Source organism: Malus sylvestris, chromosome 14 (assembly GCF_916048215.2).
Source record: "Malus sylvestris chromosome 14, drMalSylv7.2, whole genome shotgun sequence".
Classification (NCBI taxonomy): domain Eukaryota; kingdom Viridiplantae; phylum Streptophyta; class Magnoliopsida; order Rosales; family Rosaceae; genus Malus; species Malus sylvestris.
In genome coordinates this window covers 15909090-15931140 of record NC_062273.1, presented here as the reverse complement: position 1 = coordinate 15931140, position 22051 = coordinate 15909090, and the positions used below count along the sequence as shown (strand labels likewise).

General features: G+C 42.1%; 1 protein-coding gene and 1 pseudogene across 1 annotated transcript; one reads left to right on the top strand and one right to left on the bottom strand.

Annotated features, from left to right (window-relative positions):
- The first annotated feature begins 2169 nt into the window (after positions 1 to 2169).
- Positions 2170 to 9262, top strand: LOC126599054 (uncharacterized; annotated as a pseudogene).
- A 6433-nt stretch (positions 9263 to 15695) lies between these two features.
- LOC126600194 (homeobox protein BEL1 homolog) lies at positions 15696 to 19940 on the bottom strand. The gene is made up of 5 exons (XM_050266757.1): positions 19560 to 19940; positions 18314 to 19395; positions 17694 to 18076; positions 16966 to 17026; positions 15696 to 16724 (listed from the first exon to the last, which is right to left on the bottom strand). Exons 2-5 carry the CDS (start codon positions 19271 to 19273, stop codon positions 16065 to 16067), a joined length of 2064 nt encoding a protein of 687 aa, XP_050122714.1. The 5' UTR covers positions 19274 to 19395; positions 19560 to 19940; the 3' UTR covers positions 15696 to 16064.
- Between the last annotated feature and the right edge of the window lie 2111 nt (positions 19941 to 22051).

Sequence of the window (22051 nt, the reverse complement as noted above, 5' to 3'; positions counted from 1 at the left end):
GGGTAACCATGATATGCTGCTAGGTGTCACTTATGGTTTGTGGAAGCCCTAAACGTGTGTAATCACTAAAGGGAGAATTGAAAGTAAGTTTCAATTCACAATCGATGTAAAATGGTTCTAATCGCCCACTGCCTCGCTAAAAGGAACCTAATGGATTGTACACCGTCTAAGGTGGAGATTGAAGAAACAATGGAGATGAGTAAGAATGATTAAATGGTTTAATTATTTATTTATGGCAAGGATTAATTAATATGTTAATTAGTCAAACGAATAAAGTTCGTTAAAAGACCACGGGTTAGTTTTGGGCCTCAAGGCCCAATGGGCTTTGAACGTCAAGTCCATTGACTTAAGTTGTATGACAACTTAATTCACAAAGGCCCAAAAGCCCAAACAAAACCCCATGCCGGCCATTTAGAGGAAGGGTAGTGAACTTGCTTTAATTACAAGTTTGCCACTCAAATGAATAAAGGTATAAATATGACTTTATAGCCAAAATTCATTTAGGTTTTGTTTTGGAGAAAATTGGAGAGAACATGTCTCTCCATTTCTCTCTAAAGAGGTCGGCCCCTTGGAGGGTGTATCTAGCCATACTACTACTCCAAGATCACTCATTTTCTTCTCCAATCTCTCCTTGGTGTGGAGACTTAGAGGTTCTCAATTTTGGGAACTTGGAGAACCATATTCTTCCATCCAAATCCATAGATTTTAGATGCAAGGAATGAAGGCCCTCTCTTTGGGTGATTAGCCTTTGCTTATGCAAAGAGGAATCTACAAAGGTATATTTCTCAACTCACTTTGATTTGAGTTGAGTCTTGGTTCACCAATCTACTAGGCTTTGAATTTCATGGGTAATGTTTTGTTTTTGAATGCATGCAAGCATGATTCTGCCTTTAATTGTTAATTGCATGCTTATAGATGTTGCTTAAATGAACATGTTTTCTCAAAATCATGCTTCATACACGGACTTGGAGCCTGAGTCCATCAACAGCTGGGAACAGTTGGAAAGGGAATTCCTCAACCGCTTCTACAGTACCCGCCGCACTATGAGCATGCTAGAGCTGACGAGCACGAAGCAATTGAGGGAAGAACCAGTCATGGACTACATTAACCGATGGCGTAATCTAAGCCTCGATTGTAAGGACAGGCTCTCCGAGATTTCTTCAATCGAGATGTGCATCCAGGGCATGCAATGAGGTTTACAAGACATCCTTCAAGGTATCAAACCACGGACTTTTGAAGAATTAGCCACCTGTGCCCACGACATGGAACTGAGCATCGCCCACCATGGAAAGAAGGAGCTAATCACCGATTTCAAAAAGGGTAAGGTGTTTACTTCAAGAGCAGACAATCATGGGAAAAACCCGTTAAGGAAGCTTTTACCACCAATACCACCCCTATCAAGACCTCGTCCGCACCCGTCAAAATCTATTTCAATAACAAAGCAAATGAGATAAAAAGAAGTGAGCCTTCCCACACCCAAGATAGGTACAAAAACACCTTGAGGGAACTGGAGCAGAAGGTATACCCTTTTCCAGACTCCGACATGGACACAATGCTGGATGACCTGCTGGAGAAGAAGGTGATTGAGTTGCTTGAATGCAAACGCCCCGAAGAGATGAATCACATCAATGATCCCAAGTACTTCAAGTACCATCATATCGTGGGTCACATCATGTGGGCAAGTGTTTCATCCTAAAAGAACTCATCATGAAGTTGGCACAACAAGGGCGGATTGAGCTCGACCTAGAAGACATAGCTGCAACGCACACCACTACGGTCGTGTTCGGATCATTTGATCCTGTGCCTCTTCAAGAAATGCCTGACCATGCTCGGCAATACTCAAACCACACTGCACCTTCTGCACCACCGTCACTGGGGGCAAGCAACCAAGATGCACCTACTGACGATGACAAAGGATGGACATTAGTGACCTATAAGAGGACGAGGAAACCGAGATCGCAAGCTATAAAGCCAAAGGGGGAACAAGGGGGAAAGCACCGCCGCCGCAACAATATGAAGCCTAAAAGAAACATAAGAGCTGCTAAGCCAATATATGCTGGGGAACCTTTGGAGCAAAAGCCACGCATTCCCGTCTCCTTGTACGAGTACTTCCCGGAGTACTTCGTCTAACAGTGCACTATCGCTGCATGTCACATGGTCGAAGTAGAAATGGAAGAACCCTCAAAAGGCAGAGTTGTCACCACTGAGGGAGAAAAGACTCTTACACCTGAAGAAGGCCTGCCAACACACTTTAGCATCAAGGAAGCGCTACGGTTGCCAAAGAAGATGCGAAGAGCAGTGGCAGCAGTCTTGGCAAGTCCTAACGACCACGAAGTGCAAGAAAGCAAGAACGCAGACTTGAAGCTTTGGCCACATGAAGATGCTGCGTGCTATGCCGCCCAGGACGCGATCAGCTTCATGGATGAAGACTTACTGCTGGGGTTAAAGCTTCATAACCGTCATCTCTTTATCTCGGGATATGTGAGGGAGCACAAAGTCAACCGCCTGCTCGTGGATGGTGGATCAGCCATAAACATCATGTCAAAGTCAACAATGACCACAATCGGCAACAACCAAAGAGAGTAGGACGCCCTCAAATGGACCAAACACACCCTTCTTCCGATACATCCCGATGTCGAGAAGAAAGAATGGTCAATCTTCGTTTGAAACTGGAGCAAGCAAAGCCAATGCACAGCGACATAGGGATAATGTAAAGGTGCTCAAGACGAATGCAATTTTGCCTCTGACACAGCTAGGCAACGCTAAGGCTGCAAGGCTACCACAAGGCTTCATAAAAGCTCTACCAAAGAGGGTGGAACCAAGCTTTCTCCCAACCAAGAGGACCGAATAAGGTTTTGATCCAAACGCTTACAAACTCATGTCGAAAGCTGGGTAGTACTTTGTTCCTTCTTCGAATCCTGGAAAGAAGGTTTCAAACACTCTCAACGACAAAGAACGTGACCTCACTGAAACTCAAAAGAAGTTGAAGGAGCATGGTTACGGAGTTGACAGCAACAAAGCTGGACTTGGCTTCACACCAAATTCACCCGTGAAGATTTCAAGCAAAGCGAAAAATGTTAGCACTCAACACATCAGCGTGAGCACTGAACAAGATCAAGAGGAGCCTAAATCTGCCTTTCGGATGTCAGTCTCAATAGGATGAATCGCTCAAAGCCCAGAACGTCAACACTTAATCGCATTGGTGGTCAAAACCGAACCTCTGTCTTCAAGAGGCTTAAGATGCCAACATCCCAAAGCTTTGTTTTTGAAAGGTTGTCAAACCTAAGAAGCAAAGCAACACGGCTAACTCTCCTCCTCATCGGTCAGCTTTGGAAAGACTTGAAGACAGCAAGAAGCTTTCTAGAAATAGGGAGACAATGTCAAAAGAAGAAAAGCTCGACAGGCTGGCAGAAAAAATGATATTCGAAGCTCAATTCCTTTAAGGATGAAGCGCCAAGCAATCTTGGAGGTTGATACAAATGGACCACTGAAAGTAAGAAGGCGTACCATCATCCACATTGGACAATCTTCATGCCAACAATCCCAAGAGGACGGCACTGAAAGGGAGGTTCAAGATGTCTTCCACGTCACGATCCAAGAAGGCAAAGAAGACGAACTCCCCGAAGAAGATGTCACTGCTGCGCCACCGCAACTTGAGGATGAGGGGCAATCCACAGTGGATGATCTCAAGGAGCTCAACTTAGGCACAATAGAAGAGCAGAAACCTATCTTCGTAAGTGCGCTGCTAAGTGCAGATGAGATAGAAGAGTATCACCAACTGCTATCAGAATACAAAGACGTCTTTGCTTGGACCTACAAAGAAATGCCTGGCCTTGACCCTGTCATCGCTGTGCATCATCTTGCAGTCAAGCCTGGAACGCGACCGATAAAGCAAACTCAAAGGCGCTATCAATCTGAGCTCATTCCATAAATCGAGGCAGAGATTGACAAGCTAATCGAAGCAGGCTTCATTCGAGAAGTATAATACCCTAAGTGGATCTCCAACATCGTCATCGTCCTTAAGAAATCTGGACAAATACGTGTTTGCGTAGACTTCTAGGACCTCAACGACGTTTGCCCAAATGACGACTTCCCTTTGCCAATCATCGAAATCATGGTGGATGCAACCACTGGCCACGAGGCACTGTCATTCATGGACGGCTCTTCTGGATATAATCAAATTCGCATAGCTCTTGAAGACGAGGAAATAACAGCCTTCCGCACTCCAAAAGGTATCTACTGCTACAAGGTGATGCCCTTTGGTCTGAAGAACGCTGGAGCTACATATCAACGTGCAATGCAGAAAATCTTCAATGACATGCTACACAAAAATGTAGAATGTTACGTAGACGATGTGGTGGTCAAGACAGAGAAAAGATCAGACCACTTGAAGGATTTGCGAATGGTGTTCGAAAGGCTGTGAAAATACAACCTCAAAATGAAACCGTTAAAATGTGCGTTTGGTATCACCTCCAGAAAGTTCCTTGGCTTCATTGTCAAGCACCGTGGTATTGAAGTGGACCAATCAAAAATCAAGGCCATTCAAAGCATGCCTGAGCCAAGAAACCTGCACGAGCTGAAGAGTCTACAAGGACGACTAGCCTTCATCAGACGCTTCCTCTCCAACCTGGCAGGACATTGTCAACCGTTCAGCCGACTCATGAAGAAAGATGTTCCGTTTGTATGAGACGAAGCATGCCACAATGCTTTTGAAAGCATAAAAAAGTATTTGTCAAGTCCACTTGTCTTGGGGGCGCCTGTGCCCGGGAAACCACTCATATTGTACATCGCCGCTCAGGAAAGTTCAGTTGGAGCACATTTGGCGCAAGAGAATGAATCTCAAAAAGAAGGAGCACTCTACTACCTCAGCCGAACTCTCACCGGCGCCGAGTTGAACTTCTTCCCCATAGAAAAGATGTGCCTTGCCTTGGTGTTCGCCATCCAGAAGCTCAGGCATTACATGCATGCTTACACTATCTACTTGGTTACTAAAGCTGACCCGGTCAAATACGTCATGTCCAAACCAGTCTTGACAGGGTGACTCGCTAAATGGACATTGCTTATCAATCAATATAAGATCATATACGTCTCAGCTAAAGCCGTCAAAGGGCAAGCGCTAGCAGACTTTCTTGCTGATCACCCAATCCCAGTTGATTGGAAAATCTCAGACGACTTGCCCGACGAGGACGTGTTCTACATCGACATCTTACCAACATGGACGATGTTCTTCGACGGATCTGCACGAGCGGACGGAGCAGGGGCAGAAGTGGTATTCATGTCGCCACAAAGGCAAATACTACCTTATTCCTTCCAACTAAGCGAATTATGCTCCAACAACGCCGCTGAGTACCAAGCACTGATCATTGGGCTCCAAATGGCGATTAACATGGAAATCATAGCCCTCGAGGTATATGGCGACTCCAAGCTCATAATCAATCAACTCTTGACTGAATATGAGGTGAGGAAATATGATCTTGTCCCATACTTCCGACTGGCAACTCAATTGCTACGAAGGTTTGAAGCTATAACGCTAGAACATGTGCCAAGAAAAGAAAATCAAATGGCAGACGCTCTTGCCAACCTAGCCTCAAGCATGACATTAGGAGAAGACGAATCCGCAGACGTGCCAGTTTGCCAAAGATGGGTGATCCCCCTTGTCACTGAAATGCTACTGGATGATACAAATGTCATCTCAGTACTTTCAGTCGATGTTGAAGAGTGGAGGCAACCGCTGATCGACTACTTAGAGCATGGAAAACTTCCAGATGATCCTAGACACCGCTCCAAAATACGTCGACGAGCACCTCGCTTCCTCTACTACAAAGAAACACTCTATCGGCGCTCTTTCGAAGGCGTACTTCTAAGATGCCTAAGTGAGGAAGAAACCAATCAAGCCATGGAAGAAGCACACTCAGGCGTATACGGGGCACATTAATCTGGACCAAAGCTACATTTCGAGCTCAAGAGAATGGGTTACTACTGGCTAAGCATGGTGAAGGACTGCCTGGAACATGCCAAAAAGTGCCAAGCCTACCAATTCCACGCCAACTTCATACATCAACCACCTGAGCCATTACACCTTACAGTTGCTTCATGGCCATTCGATGCATGGGGATTGGACGTCGTATGACCAATTGCGCCAAAGTCATCTGCAGGAGAAACTTACATCCTAGCTGCAACAGATTACTTCTCCAAATGGGCTGAAGCCGTACCCCTAAAGGAAGTAAAGAAGGAAACTGTTGTCCGTTTCATCAAGGAACATATCATTCATCGATATGGTGTGCTTCGCTACATTGTCACTGACAACGGAAAACAGTTCTCCAACCGACTAGTGGACGAGCTCTGCGAGAAATACAAGTTCAAGCAGCACAAATCCTCCATGTATCATGCTCCGGCCAACGGTTTTGCAGAAGCAGTCAACAAGACATTGTGCAACCTCCTGAAGAAGGTAATCGGCAGAACAAAGAAAGACTGGCATGAAAGAATAGGAAAAGCACTTTGGGCATATAGAACGCCTACCCAAGCTACACCTTATTCTCTCGTATATGACGTGGAAGCTGTTCTACCGCTCGAAAGTCAAATCCCCTCGCTAAGGATGGCTATACAAGAAGGCTTGACTGATGAAGAGAATGCAAAGTTGCGCCTTCAAGAGCTGGAAGCGCTGGATGAGAAAAGACTCGAAGCCCAACAATACTTGGAGTGTTATCAAGCACGACTCTCCAAGGCCTTCAACAAGAAAGTTCTCCCTCGTTCTTTTCAAATGGGAGATCTCGTCCTTTCATTGCGTAGGCCTATCATCACAACTCACAAGACAAAATGGGATGGACCATACGTAATACAAGAAGTCTACACCAATGGCGCCTACTTAATCATGACGGAAGACGGCTTGAAGATCGGCCCTATCAATGGCAGATTCTTGAAGCACTACTACCCCTACAAGGCAACACCAAAGCTCCTCGCCTGCACGAGCCTAAACTGCATGACACAACGCTCCTTGTCCGCACGAGCATAAAAGGCGACACCAACGCTCCTGGGCCGCAAGAGCATAAACTGTGTACGGTAAAATCATCATCAAAACCGCCAAAAGCAATCCATCACCCATTTGAACTACGTTACAACTTGATCTCTTCTTTGGAGGGGTATGTAGGCAGCTCGACCATTCAATTTGAGTTCAGTCACACCAAAATAAGGAATAAAGATTTTATTAAAAGTTTGATGCTATTACAATTTCGTTGTACAAAAAAAAAAGAGATACATGTTTTATGTATTTACAAAAAAAAAAAAGAAAAAAAAGAAAAAAAAAGAAAAAAAAAAGTTTGTACAATATATATATATATATATATATATATATATATATATATAATCTACAATTGCTTCCGCCCATCACGGTTCACAGCATCAACGAGTTTACCAACGTTGGGCCCAACTCCTGTGGCCCATCCTCACTAGACTCCAAGCTGGTCCAAATCCTCTTCCAAAGCTTCCTCGTCTCAAGCTGCCTATCTCTCTCTTCTGACTTCTGTCATCACCATTAATACAAATCAAGAAACTTATTTTTCTGAAGCATAGGCACTTTTGGATCTGACCCATAAGAAGCTCCGCCGTCTCCCCCATGTCTTCAACCTGGTCCTGGAGCTCCCCTTTCGGTCCGACGCTAATGTGCTAGTCCAAGAGAATCCCAATTGCTTACGATTTGTCGTTGAAGCCGGGGCAAGCCACTACGAGTTCAGCAGCCTCAACTCGCCACTCGATCCACGGACCCGACCTAAAATGGAGAGAAGCACTCTGGTGAGGAAGCCCCACACATCCACCACTGATCTGCTCACCTGGTCCGAGACTCCACTCGTCTTCATCTCCAGTGCTTAGGACCCTCTCTACCTTACTAACCTCGGTGCCGATGCATCTATGACACTTGCTGCAGGTCCCTCGTCACCATAGCTATTTCCTTGCAACCCAGGCTCTTCTTCTCTTCTTCTGCCTAACGCCAGCATCTCCTCCCTCACCACCATCGACGCCCAGATCAAAGGTCCAGAAGGAACCGTGTACGCCGAAGGGTTCTTCAACATTAAGATTCAGATACCCGAGAGGTACCCATTTCAACCTCCGAGTGTGACATTTACGACGCTAATTTACCACCCGAATATCGACACCGGAGGTCGGATTTGCCTCGACATTCTCAATCTTCCTCCGAAGGAGGCACGACAACCATCATTGAACATTTCAACTGTGCTTACAAGCATTGGGTTGTTATTGAGTGAACCCAATCTAGATGATGGCCTCATGTGTGAAGTGAGTAGGGAATTCAAATACAACAGGCAAGCTTTCGACCAGAAAGCTCGATCTATAACTCAGAAATATGCCCAGGCTTCCGCTTCTGAGAGTGTTTGTGACTCTCAATCTCAACCTCAAAGCAGCGCAAATCCACTCACGGTGCTGTTGGAGGTTAAAGCTTCAATCCATGAGTCAAAACATGAAGTAGAGGAGTTTGCTGTAAGTAGTCATAAGAAGGTAATTGGGGGTAGCAGGAAGCTGTCGCTGGAGTCTTCAGGCCAAACACAGAAAATGGATGTTTGCGAGAAAGGAAATGAATTGCCAAAACTGCAACTCTTTGCCTCTGATTTCGGAAACAAGACAGAAGTCAAGGGAACAGAAAAATTGCTGGAAGATAAGTGCAGTCAGAGTCAGGAGAAGATATGGAGAGAACAGAATTGAAGGAGTCAGATTCAACTAAACTGGACAATGGTACTACCCAGATCGTTCTACTTCTATGTGGTTGGTAGAAAATCTTGAAGAGATGGACCAAAGGATTAAGCAAATGATAAAGCTGATCAAAGAAAATGGCGATTCTTTGCCAAAAAATGACGAAGCGTTTTCTCAGAAGAAGCCAGAATTGGTTGAAGAATTTCACAGAATGTATCGGTCGCTGGCTGGATGCTATGAACACTTGACCAAAGAAACACATAAGGGGTTTGGGGATTCTGGATATGGTTTCGACCAACGTTCCCCTCTGCTGACTCCAGATGCTAAACATGGTTTGCACAAATCCGGCCATCAAGTTGTTGGGTTAGATATATCACCAAGCTCGGATGGTTCTAGTTCAGCTCTTTCTTTAAAGAATGGCAGCGAATCATCGTCCTCAACATCATTGGGATCTGAGCCAGAATCTTTTAACTCCCCCGTCAGCAATTACTTAGTTCCACCTCCGAACGTTGATTTGGACAGCCAGGGATGGCAGCAGAAGATTACTGAGCTTGAAAACTGAACTTTCTAGCGTGAGAGAGAAGCTCCAAATGAGGGAGGCTGATATTAAAATGGAGAATATACGGGTGTTGGAGCTGCAAAATCAGATAGTTGAGTCAGAGAGTCCTAATCGAATCTGACTATCGGTCTTTGACTTGCTGCTGTAAGCGCGACTGGTCCTCACAAGCACAGCAATCCTGGGTCCGATCTTGCCGGAGAACCACCGCCGCTATGGCAGCTGATTCCATTGTCTCATCGCCTTTTTCTTCGGCCCTTAACGCACGTCCGTGCTCTTCATGCTTTCTGCCTTCTTTCTCCAACTTCACAACCGCTGTCAAACGACTAGCCGGTCGTGAAGCTCGCCGCTTTGCATTACACTCTGCCTCAAGCTCCAGCTGCTTCTGCACTTCCACCATGGCTGCTGCCTTTGAATGAGATTGACAAAACCGAAGTTTGTCAACACACCCAAAGACCTCTTCCGTCTTTTGCCTCGCAGTTGTCAACAACCTCAGAGACCGCTGTCAAACGACTAGCCGTCCGTCCTCTTCCTCAAACCCCCACCTTCTCCGTCCGTCTTCGTCATTCCCTACAAATTCCCCAGCCCATCATCAAAATTTATACAAAAAAAATATAATAAAAAATGAGATGGTGTAGCAAAGTGGTGCCTCACCACGTGAAAGAAAGAAAAGAAAGAAATATAAAAAAAATAAAAAAAAATGAATGGTGGATCAGCACCACGAAAGCAAAGAAGAAAAAAAAAGTATAATAATAATGTAAAAGAATGATGGTGCATCTGGCACCATGTGCAAGAAAAAAAATATATATATATGAATGGTGGATCAGCACCATATGAAATATATATGTATATATAGACATTAAATGAAATAAAGCTCATTTATTGATATTTTCGATAAGTTACAAATATGTACATATACATGAATCAAAATAAACAAATAAGAGGGAGCCTTTACAAAGGTTGCTCAGGAGAAGTCTCAGCAGTCAGCAGAACCCCAGGAGGAGGAGGCACCGAAGGTTGATCATTTGGAGCTTCATTACACGGTACAACCCCAGAAGACGAAGGCAAATGCTGTTGGAACAAACCCATAAACCTTTGATGATCAAGTAAAATCTAACCATCAGATTCCTGCATCTGGTCAATCTTCCTCTTCATGTTTGTAGCATAGTTATGTGCGAGCCTGTGCAACTGTATATTCTAATGCTTGAGCCCTCTAATCTCCTGTTTGAGACTCATCACTTCAGCCGCCAATGATTCAACTTGACGGGTTTGAGAAAATAGGCGTTGGGCCATATTAGACACAGAACCTGCACACTGCACACTGAGAGCCAGAGAATCCTTAACAGCCAACTCATCAGATCGTTTGGAAAGTAGTCTGTTATCTTTGGGAGTGACAAGGTTCTGGGCCACCACCGCAGCGATCATATCATTCTTCATCATCGAATCCCTAACGGTAAGAGGACCAGTAGGGGATATGAAGGATGGGCGCCATATGTTGTCTGGAGAAGGCATGTCGGCCTCTTCACCAAGGTTCAAGTCAAAACGACGGTCGGAGGGGCCAGAAATTTTCAGAGATGTTAAAGAAAGAAGAGGTCGGACAAGCCAAGATCGTAGAAATGCAATAAGGGAGTTTCTACAGGCAGAAATTCCAGTGTGCTTTAAAGGTCCTACGTACCTCTATAAAAATTAGTATTCGACGGGATTTCAGAGATCGAAGAGGCAAGCTTAGAAATCGAAGAGGCCAGCTCAAAAATCGAAGAGGCGCTAGCTTTCTCAAAAGCTGGGCTTGCTCAGAAACCACGGCCAATCTTTTTTTCCAGATTTGTCCGCACTTGTCATATGCAACCTCTGCACTTGACGGGATTTCAGAGATCGAAGAGGCAAGCTCAGAAATTAGAGAGGCATCTGCTTTTCCAGACGTGTCAGCATCTGTCACATGCAGAGTTAGCTTTGCAGAAATCACGGGCATTTTGTCGAAACGTCGATTCCAGATATCGAAGAGGCACTTGCTTTTCCAGACGTGTTAGCGCCTGTCACATGCACACTCAGCCTTGCAAAAATTACGGGTAATCTGTCGAAGATCTCTTGTGAAGTAGAAAGCACGTGAAGTTTACTATTAAATCATCCAACGGTTGCTGATAAAAGTGAAAGAATAGTACCGGTTATTAATTCCTATAAATGTCACCCTTCACCCTCTATTGCAAGGCAGACATACATAACCCTTCTTCTTCTCTGAGAATGCCTTTCCAACAAACCCTCTCGAGTCACTCAATGTTCCTTATTCCTTGGGGTACTTCTGCAAACAACTCATCCAAAGCAAAAGTATTTCATATCATGAAGGTTGAAAGCAAGAGTATCTCATATCATGCTTTCTCCCTGTTCTTCTCCTTGTCATTGTTTAGGGACAAGGAGAAAGAGAGCAATCAGCCAGCACTTGGTATCAATCTTCCGATCTGGAACCGACTGCCTGGAACCTCTTCTTGATTGCTTACTTAGCCTTGCTCTCGAGTACTTATCTTCATCATTTTATGCTTCCTATTCGTCTACCACATCTGCCTGGGGAACAGATAAGGGAAATGAAAATGATACCTCAAAGCATGTGGAGACAATTTGCCAATTCATCCTCAGCTAGGGACAAGGAGAAAGAAAGCAAGAGGTGGGCCTTCGGAAAGATTGAAGAAAGAAACAGACCAGCACCTTTACCTCGTGCCTGCCTGCCGTACAGAAGAAACAAACAGAGAATAATGCGGACTGCACATTCAAATCAACCTAGCAGAAGAAGTTTGATTTGAAACCAAGGAACTCTCATATTCCTCGCTCAGAATTCCAAACCCAGTTCAAGAATAAGCTGTGGAAAGTCAACAATTGGAGGAATCCAGAAAATACTCCAACCCAGTTCAAGATCAAAGCTGTGGAAAGTCAACAAAGCGCAACAAAATACGTGCCGATTCATCCACTACCAAAGCCAAAGATCATTTACCACATGAAGCTCCTTGAGGTCTAATTCCAACCTTCAAGAACAAGCCTCGACTGCCCTTGAAGAAATTTCAAACGAAGTTCAAGATCAAGCCTCAACGGCCTTTGAAGAAATCTCCAGCCCAATTCAAGATCAAGCCTTGATGGCCCTTGGATCAACATCTACACTAAGGGACTTCAAAACACATCTCCCACACGTGACAAGCACATGTATACGGCGCGCCTTGAAATGGGGGCATTTGTAGACATCGAAATTTTGGTGAAATAAATATTGACCAATAGTTACAATTTCGACGCTCACGTGTCACATAAATTTTACATGTAGCGTGTGACTAAATGAAAAATCAAAATATATCGGAAAAGTCATCAAATAGGACACATGTCAACACCTGGCATAAATGATTTATTTCATCTGCATATTATATTCAAAATTAGGCCTTGGAAAATTCTATAAATATAAGCCATTTCATTCATTTGAGGGAGGAATTTGATATGACACCAAAACCTTGAAGCTTTGAAATTGTGACATCCCACATCGCCCAGGGGAGTGATCCTTAAATGTGTATTCCCATCCCTACCTAGCATGAGGCCTTTTGGGAGCTTACTGGCTTCGGGTTCCATCGGAACTCCGAAGTTAAGCGAGTATCGCGCGAGAGCACTCCCATGATGGGTGACCCGCTGGGAAGTTCTCGTGTGAATTCCCAAAAACAAAACAAAACCGTGAGGGCGTGGTCGGGGCCCAAAGCGGACAATATCATGCTACGGTAGTGGAGCGGGCCCGGGAAGTGGTCCGCCCCGGGTCGGGATGTGACAGAAATTCTAAAGCTCTCAAGCAAATTCTGAAGGATCGAGAAAACTCTCTTCATTCTTCGTCAAATCCGCCTTCAAGCCCAAGCCCCAACGGCCCCTTGAAGAAAATGTTCATCGTTCATCAATTGTTCATCCTCAAGGATCAAGCCCCAACGGCCCCTTTGGATCGACAACATCAACGAATCCGTTCATCAACTGTTCATCAAGATCAAGCCCCAACGGTCCATTGAAGATCCGCCCATCCGCTGTTCATCAAGGTCAAGCCCCGACTGCCCCTTGAAGAACTTCCACCAATTCAAGATCAAACCCCGACGATCCCAAGATCAAGCCCCAACGGCCCTTTGGATCAACAACGTCGACAAATTCACACATCCAACCGTCCTTCAAGATCAAGCCCAAAAAGCCCCTTGAAGATCCGTTCATCACTGTTCTTCAAGATCAAGCCCAAAAGCCCTTGAAGATCTGTTCATCACTGTTGTTCAAGGTCAAGCCCAAAAACCCTTGAAGATCTATTCATCATCGTCATTCAAGATCAAGCCTCGACGGCCCTTGAAGAAACTTTCAACCGTTCATCCAAGATCAAGCCTCGACAACCCTTGGATCAATCACACCTCCACAAAATCAACACCTTATGGGGATTGAATCAGAGGATCAAATTTGAGAGAGATTGTAACCCAAAATCATCAAATACAAATATTATTTTGTGCACGTTGTTCTTGTCTCTTTTGTTTCAAGAATTTTCCGTGTTTACAGTTGGACAAAGGCATTTATTTCATGGGGGATTAAGAATGTCTCGTCAGTGTTTTGTGAAAATCAGTTTAGGTTAGACGAAACGCTTTTGAGATCGAGAACGTCTTCATTGGCTGTGCAAGTAGTTTAAAGTTTTATGTTCCTGTGACATGTTTTCATAGGGTCGCGCCATAATTCATTCTTTGTGATCGTGATAATGTTGGGATGATGAAAAGTGACTGTGAATGTGAGGATACCACTCATATTTGTGTGACGGGGAGATATTAGTTTTATTTGACTCACTAAAACAATATAATCGACCCAAATAAGAGGTGGATTATGATAATATCTATATGGTAATATGCTTGGTATAATAACTTTGGCTTAGCCTCCAAAGCCTCCAACCTCACTCACAAAACTCTCCTAAATATTCGGTTCACCAAGATGGAGGCGGAGACTCAGGGGGAAACTCTTAGAAGCAATTCTAAGTAGCCAACTCACTACCCTACGTCCCAAACCTGCACACAAATTAAAACCCAATTTCGTGTGTGTTCGTGGTTCCTCGCTCAGGATAGTTGTAAGAACAAGACGATTGTTCGACTCAAGGTTTTTCCTCTAGATATAATCCCTAAATCTTGAGTTTTTATATATGTTAGCACGTTCATAGGGGTAAAGTAAGCTTCTTAAACCCCATGGACTTAAGTATCATGCATGCATTTATATGCATCCTTTGACAGCACTATATATGAAATGATAAATGTAAAACATTTTTATAACATGATTTTTTCTGCTCTATTAACTATAAGAAAGCATAGAATTAACTCAATTGGGGGCCATCGCCTCAAAAGAATAGCCAGGGAACTTCACAAACTTAACCCATGATCACATGCTCATGATTAATTTGTTTAGTTGCATGTCAACAATATAATCAAGCATAGTTGTATACCTTAATTTCACCTATATTATATGATTTAATTGTTGAATCGCATACATACTACCTTTCCTTGATTAGCCCTTTCCTTCTAAATGTTTTGTTTTGTATGATTTAATTGTTGAAGAACATAAGAGTTTTACATAATATATATCTGATTTGTTACACAATAGTTTGGTGAGAAATCTTTAATATTTTATGCATGGAACTCATCAGAATCTATTTTTACATAGAACTAATTTTTTTTTTTTTTGGTGAAGACATAGAACTAATTTAGCCATTGGGTCTGCATGCAATATAGAGCACTGGTTTAATCCATAACTGATGAATTTCATTGGTGTGCACGTACGTGTTCAACCAAGGGTAGGTGCATCCCAAAACCGTAATGCCCTTCACACTATCTAAAAAGCAGCTAATAAACGCACCTTTTTTCATTTACAAAAGCAGAAGCATATAGAACCAATCCCCAATTCAAGTTCACAAATAAAAAAAAGAAGACCAATTCTTATTGGTATGAAAAATATCATCTTTTCACGAGCCTCATGGATTAGGGACCACAACTACACACAAAAAACCGATCACGATATTTTTTGTAATTTCCTCGAGGATTTGTCTTAATCTCCAACAAAAACTATATAACGACCCAACACCAATTGTGCTGCTAAACTTAATTGCCTCTATAGAGAACCACATAAACTGATAAAAGCAAAAGTATTCACTTAAACAAGAGCCACAAACGGTTCAATCATCACCTAGCTTAATTAGCCCAACCACAAATAATGGAGAAATGCAATTAAAGAGAGATTTCTAACTGCTTAGGTTAAATCTTTGGAAAAGCAGAATCTACCTATAAGAGGAAACAAAAATCGTATAATCTTGCAATTCATGGATTGTCCTAATAAATAGGGTATCTTTCTCTTCAATTTACTGTGTTTTGGGTTTAAACTCTTCATCTTTTCCTAGTTTAGCTTAGAGTAGTAATATCGCTTGTAATAACAAAAAGAAAAAAATATATCGTATAACCTTTGAGCCAAATCACTGGCAATTCCAAATTAGCCTAACAATAAAGAACATGTCCTTCCAATTTTTTTCTAAAAAAACAGAGGGCCCAGAAAAGCTATACCGGCCAGCCATGAAGACGATGAGCACCATATAATTGTTGTCTAACCCAGTATAGCCTTTTATGTATGCATGAAGTATGTAGCTATATATATTCATCTATTATTACCTAACTAAACTACTTAATTATCTATTACCAATAATCACCAATTCATCACCATCCCTGTGGCACAAAATCAAATTAAAACCCCACTAGTGAACCCCTTGCACTACCCGATTGAGAAATGTTGTTGTTGTTGTCTTCTATCCTGCCAAGTCATGTAGCAGCTGTGCCCCCATCAAATTTCTGTAAGGCAAATTATTCTCACCTTCCCCATCTAATAGCGAGTACTGAACCGGTTGACATTCTTCAATGTGATCTCTAGGGTAAAATAGAGAGTTCTGTGAGGCAGGAGAGAATGCTAAGCTCACCCCATTTCCGCCGTGCTGCTGCAACCCTAATGTCAACGACACACCGCCACCGGCATTGAAACCCTGATTTGAGGGGTGATGATGATCATTAGCATAAGAAACCGTCCCTCCAGAGTGTTGTTGATGATGATTATACGACGAAAAATCCAGCTCCATTGTCCCGAATGACTCATTTACCCTCCCAAAATTTTGATGCGGGTGCATGTGGTGACTTGAGATGGTATTCTTGCTGCCTCGAGAGTCATGATTCTTCTCCGGGTAGGTGATGATGGAGGAGAGGCACTCGGAGTCCATTCGGACGAGTTGATCGTGAGTTGGCTTTTCATCTTCGGGCCGGGACTGATGCGGGCTGGGATCGGTTGCAATACCATCTGAGGAGGTCATGTTGCTAATGTTCATGTTGTTTTCACGTTCCTTTGTTTCTTCCATGTACATTTCTTCGACCATTGGCTTCCAAAGCCTAACTCTTGCGTTAATGAACCAATTGGAGACCTGTTGAAACACATCCATGTGGCAACAAAAGGCGTCACATATATAATATGATTAATGGTGACATAGATTTTGGATTACAATATACATTATTATATGCTATAACATCATGTACAAATATATTATTCAACTAAACTATGGATCCTAAGAAGATATGCCCCATAATAATAAATATTAATTAAGTGGTGGGGAAATTTGAATTATATTATGGGATGGATTGAGAAAGAGAAGGATGTGGACGTGCCTGGCTTCTTGAGAGACCCGTTTGGCGGGCTAAGATATGTTTATCGACATCGCTCGGGTACCTGCAACAAGTTCCACACAAACACTCTGTTACTTTCTTTATTCGCAGTTTTTCGTAATTAAATACACAAATAAATATATTACTGTTATTTCTTGAGAGAGAGGGTTTTTTTTTCCCTGAGAAGTAGAATGAGTGAAAATTCTATCGTGAATACTTTGAGTTATTGGCCGTTAGATTTTTGTCATTCTTTCTTTTGATTAAAGATCGAACGGTCAAAAACCTTGACGTATAAGATACTCTAGAGCATATTAGAAAATCTCGAATAAGAGACCAAGTGACCCACAATAGAATATACAATATAGAGAGCTTGGGGCCAAGGAAAAATATCAAGCAAAAGAAAACTAATGACATGATTGAAAGTAAAATGAAACAAAAATAAATAATTTTTTTTTGGAATCTGAAAGGAGGTGGATAGAAACAACCAAGGAGTTTGTATTGTATTTTCAATGTGTAGCAAAAATGATTGAGGCCACACAAGATATGATTTGATGATCATAAAACTCTTGCCTTATTGATGATTAGTTAGCCAGTAGAAAATCATCACTAACATCAGCAAACTGTTTGTTTTTTTTTTTCTCTTTTCCTTTCTTCTCTTATTACATTGATTCTCCCCAAAAATCTAATTTGTTGTTTACTTCTATGAGAGAGAGAGAGAGAGAGAGACGTACGGATGAAGAAAGTGTTCAAAGAGCCAAGCTCGTAGAACGGAGACTGATCTCTCAGGGAGGCCACGTTGGGGTCTCCATGGATGGCTTTCCATCATGTTCATCTGCTGAAATGCTCTCTGCTGTCGAAGTGTTTGATCGAGAATCCGAAGCCTCGGAGTCTCCCCTTTCGTCGTGCCAGGCGCCACCGGGTCCTTCTCTCCCATGGCCTTTCTTGTGGCCTGAATTTGACTCACAATCCCATCTTTCAAGCTCCTGAAATGCCTCGACATGGCCTTCGCCGCTAAGGCGGAGTACACGGTGGCAGCCCCAGCTCCTGCCACAGCCTCAAACGACGCCACCACCGCCTTCATTTGATCGCAGTAGTGCTTGTACCTCCTCTCCACCTAAAACAAACACACATATGATCACGATAATAATTAAAGAACCAGAGATAAGTTTCAGAGAGAGTCTCAAATTTTAACCTTGATAACAACAAAAATCTAAAAATTTGAATTGGGTATTAATTGAAAAGATTAATCAAGCACAACCCGAGTAAAAAGTTTTTAACTTTGCCTTCTAATACTATTGAGGAATTATAAAAAATAAAAAATAAATAAAAGATGGGGTTTACTATTATTTACCTCTTCAAGCATTGAAAGCAGTCTGGTTTTTCGCTTCTGCAACTCCACAAATTCAAGGGAGCAAATGTTGGATTGTTGCTTGTTTCTTGAAGAGCTAGTACTACCATTGTCCTCTTGTTCACCCCACTGTTTGTTTTTATGGGGCTTTTGCTTTTGTGTGTCAGCAGTCGTTGGCTTTGTTGTTCCAAGGCTGCAGAACTCATTGAGAAGCTGCTGGGCAGGGCCCAAGTACTTTGAGTTCCTCAGCTGGAACAGTCCTTCATGTTGAAGACTGCTTGCCCCAGAAGCAGAAGCATGATAAGCAGCTTTTCCCAAAAACCCATCTTGCATAAACCTCATGTGACCGTCCTCACCATCATCCTGATGGTCTTGATGCTGATGTGGCTGATGATGACTGGTCTGTTTGAGTTCAAAGGACTGCAACCCAATAGAGGAAGGATTGTTTGAGCTGAGAGAGAGTGAAAGGCCTTGACTTGGCCTCTCATTTCCTTCGCATGGAAAAACACACCTCAAAGAAGAATCATCCACCGGAAACCTGTTATTATTATTATTATTCTCTTGCCAACCATTGGATTGTTGATGATGATGATGTGGAGGTCCTCCCACCAATAGATTGTTCTGATGATGATGATCAGTGCTGGTTTCTGAAATCCCAGTTGTGAAATCAGGTTGCTGTTGTTGTTGTTTACCAAAGAAGCGAGCTTTATTCCAGATGGATGAAGCTGAAGGGTTAGAAGTGTCATTTTGCTGCTTGGGGAACCCTATCATCTCCATGCCAGTGGTGAGGTTGAAGATCTCAGCAGGGTTTGACCCAAAGTCTTGGATCTGATTGGTGGTGAAGTGGGTGGTTGTAGGATTGCTGGATGAGACATCATAAGAGTAGCAGAATCCACCAACTGAGGAAGAAGCCATGTTGTTCCTTGACTTGTTAGCTTCACTACTCAGCAGTTCTCCTGCCATGAAAACAAAAGCTTCGAACTTTTCTTCTCCTTTCTTGCTCTTTCTCTCTCTGCTTTTACTGTTTTTTTTTGGGTGAAAGATACCCTCTTTTTTTCTCTGCAATTACTATTCCATCAAGATCCCTTGCCACAGAAAAGAAAAGAGATAATTAATCATTACGTTCCCATTAGAACAGAAGGAGAAGTATATGATCAGTCTATTTCAAGATCAATCATCAGAATTTATGAAAAAGGAACATATAAAAGGAATCTCTTTGATCGGATGAAGGTAAGAGAGGGGGGCTTACAGATTAAGTTGTTGAAGAGAAGTAGTGGAGGTTTATAATGGATGGTGGAGGAGGAGAGGAAGGAGGAGGAGGGGGAGGAGGGAGAAGTGTGGAGGTCCTTTTGCTTTTTAGGAGACTTCTCCTAATAAGCCAACAAAGTAAGCCATGAAAGAACAACCTAGGAAGAAAGAAAGAGAGATCCAAAAAAAAAAAAATATATATATATATATATATATATATATATATATATATATCTCCTCGATCGATCAGAAATAGAAGAAGATGATGATATGATCAGATAGGGCTTGATGATGACCTCCTAACCATGTTCATCATTTCATTTCTTTTCCATCATCTCTCTCTCTCTCTCTCTCTCTCTCTCTCTCTCTCTCTCCCCATCAAGTGGGGGTCAATGCAGCATGATATAAATACCTCCAAAATAGACTTCCTAGAATGAGAATTCTCTAATAACCTTTCCCCCACCCCTCCTCCTCAATTATTTCATACCCAACAAATATTAAATTATTGTTCAGCCAATCAAATTAATTAAATAGTTAAAACTTTAATTAAAAAAAATTTAAACCCAACCTACCCTGCAAGGTACTAGCACTAATTCTGCTGTTTCGATGGATTTACTCTACTTCTTTAAGTACACAAAATATACACTGATACATAATAGAATGATTTTCTACATCAAAACTCACAAGCCCAAAATCCCAATGGAAAAATGACGTGATATTTTATGATCAAAAGGAAAACGAAAAAAAAAAAAATAACTGTTGATTAGGGGATCGAATCCCAAGAAGTGATTCCTATGAAGGGAGTTGTGTTCCAGGCTTTTTCAGATGGGGTTTCAGTGAGCCAAAATAAGGGCCATTGTAATTGGACAACGGTAAAAATGGTAGGACCCTTTTCGGCCTTTCCTTTTTTCTCTTCTGAGTAGGTGTACTGTTTTTTCATGGACCAAAAAATTCCGGGAGTTTCTTCACAGTTGAAAGAAAGAGAGAATAGATGAGCCCAGAGTTGTGAAAAATGTTCCCAAAATTAGGGACTCTATGGGATGAGATGATGAGGTGGTCCAATCCCAATGTTTTCCCCATCTAATTCTCATTAATTGGTGTAATAAACTAGTCCACCCATCTCTCTCTCTATGAAGAAGGACGCATAACACATTTGCATGGGACCGCAGTGCATCTTTTCTTTTTTTTCTCCACGCGCAACCAATGGGATTTCATTGCTTTTCCACAACCCTATCACCCCAATTTCTCAGCCACAAGTGTTTTTAAGGGAGTTAATGACTTGAAATTGCAAGGTTACCATGCATGGGGAACCATATTTGGGAGATTTTATGTTTATAAGTTGTTTTAAAATCAAATTACAATGATTTGTAACACATTTGGGGTACTCATCACATGATTGATTATGTATGTTTCGTGAATAAAGTTGAATGCGCGCGCTTAAACAAATCATGTATATTTGGTCGATGCACATAATGAATGTAGCTAAAACTTGTTGAAATGCCAAATCATTGTATAGAACATTGATATGGATATCTTATAGCCTTCTAGGACAAGCGATTGTCCTAATTTGATTTCGAGAGCCTAATAAACCTTTATCTTACCTTGGACAATACACATGATGTAAGACTGATCTCTCAAAATCCTTTTTCAGAAATAATTTCCAGTATGCCTGAATTTTAAAGCCATGTTTAAAAATTTATGCATTTGCATTTCCATAACATCAAAACTAAAAGACCATTAAATTGGATTGTCATCAAACAATTGTCTGAAAATTAACTTTATAATATGGATTTCCAAACACGTTTCTCATTTTCCAAAAAGGAAAAAAATGGTAGCTTTTGACTTGTAAAGATTTTTCTATAGAATAAAACAAGAAGCCATGACGAGGATTAAACAAAAAAATGAAGCAAAAATTGAGGGAAATGGGCGTGAGGCGAGGTGCGATTGGCACCGTGAAATATAACACGTTGTCAACCAGCCATGCATAGAGTTGGGTGACTGAAGGCACATCTGGATTAAGTCCAGACATTAAAGTTCGGATGAGAAATTTTCTAATATAATATAAATTACTCTCTGTGTATGTGTATGTGTATGTGTGTGTATATGTGAACTCAGAAGATGAAAGTAAACTTATATGTCATTACTTGCTCCTTAAGCCTTAACACTACATATATCCCACAAATTAGACATTTCAAAACACATTTAATTTCTTTCAACCGAGATTTAGAAAACGAAAATAAGTACTGATTGGATTGTATTTATATGCTTTTGTATGCAATTTAATATTATACATGTGTGTTTGAGTGTGTATATACATAATGTGAGGCACACGCAGAGAAAATATGAGAGTGAGAAGCAATTTTAATAGGGTGGTCTGTTAAAAGGAGGTGGTCTGTCCTCTAAAGGAAGCCTCCGCCGCCTACCGTATTATCCATCTCTCTCCTCCTTCTTCCTCCTCCTCCTCCTTCCACATTTACACTACACCTACACCAC

Coding starts and splice junctions, on each gene's coding strand:
- LOC126600194 (XM_050266757.1), bottom strand. CDS start 19,273: ATGGCAGGAGAACTGCTGAGTAGTGAAGCTAACAAGTCAAGGAACAAC. Junction 18,077..18,313: donor TGCTTTCAATGCTTGAAGAG/GTAAATAATAGT, acceptor TGTTTGTTTTAG/GTGGAGAGGAGGTACAAGCA. Junction 17,027..17,693: donor TTTGAACACTTTCTTCATCC/GTACGTCTCTCT, acceptor AACTTGTTGCAG/GTACCCGAGCGATGTCGATA.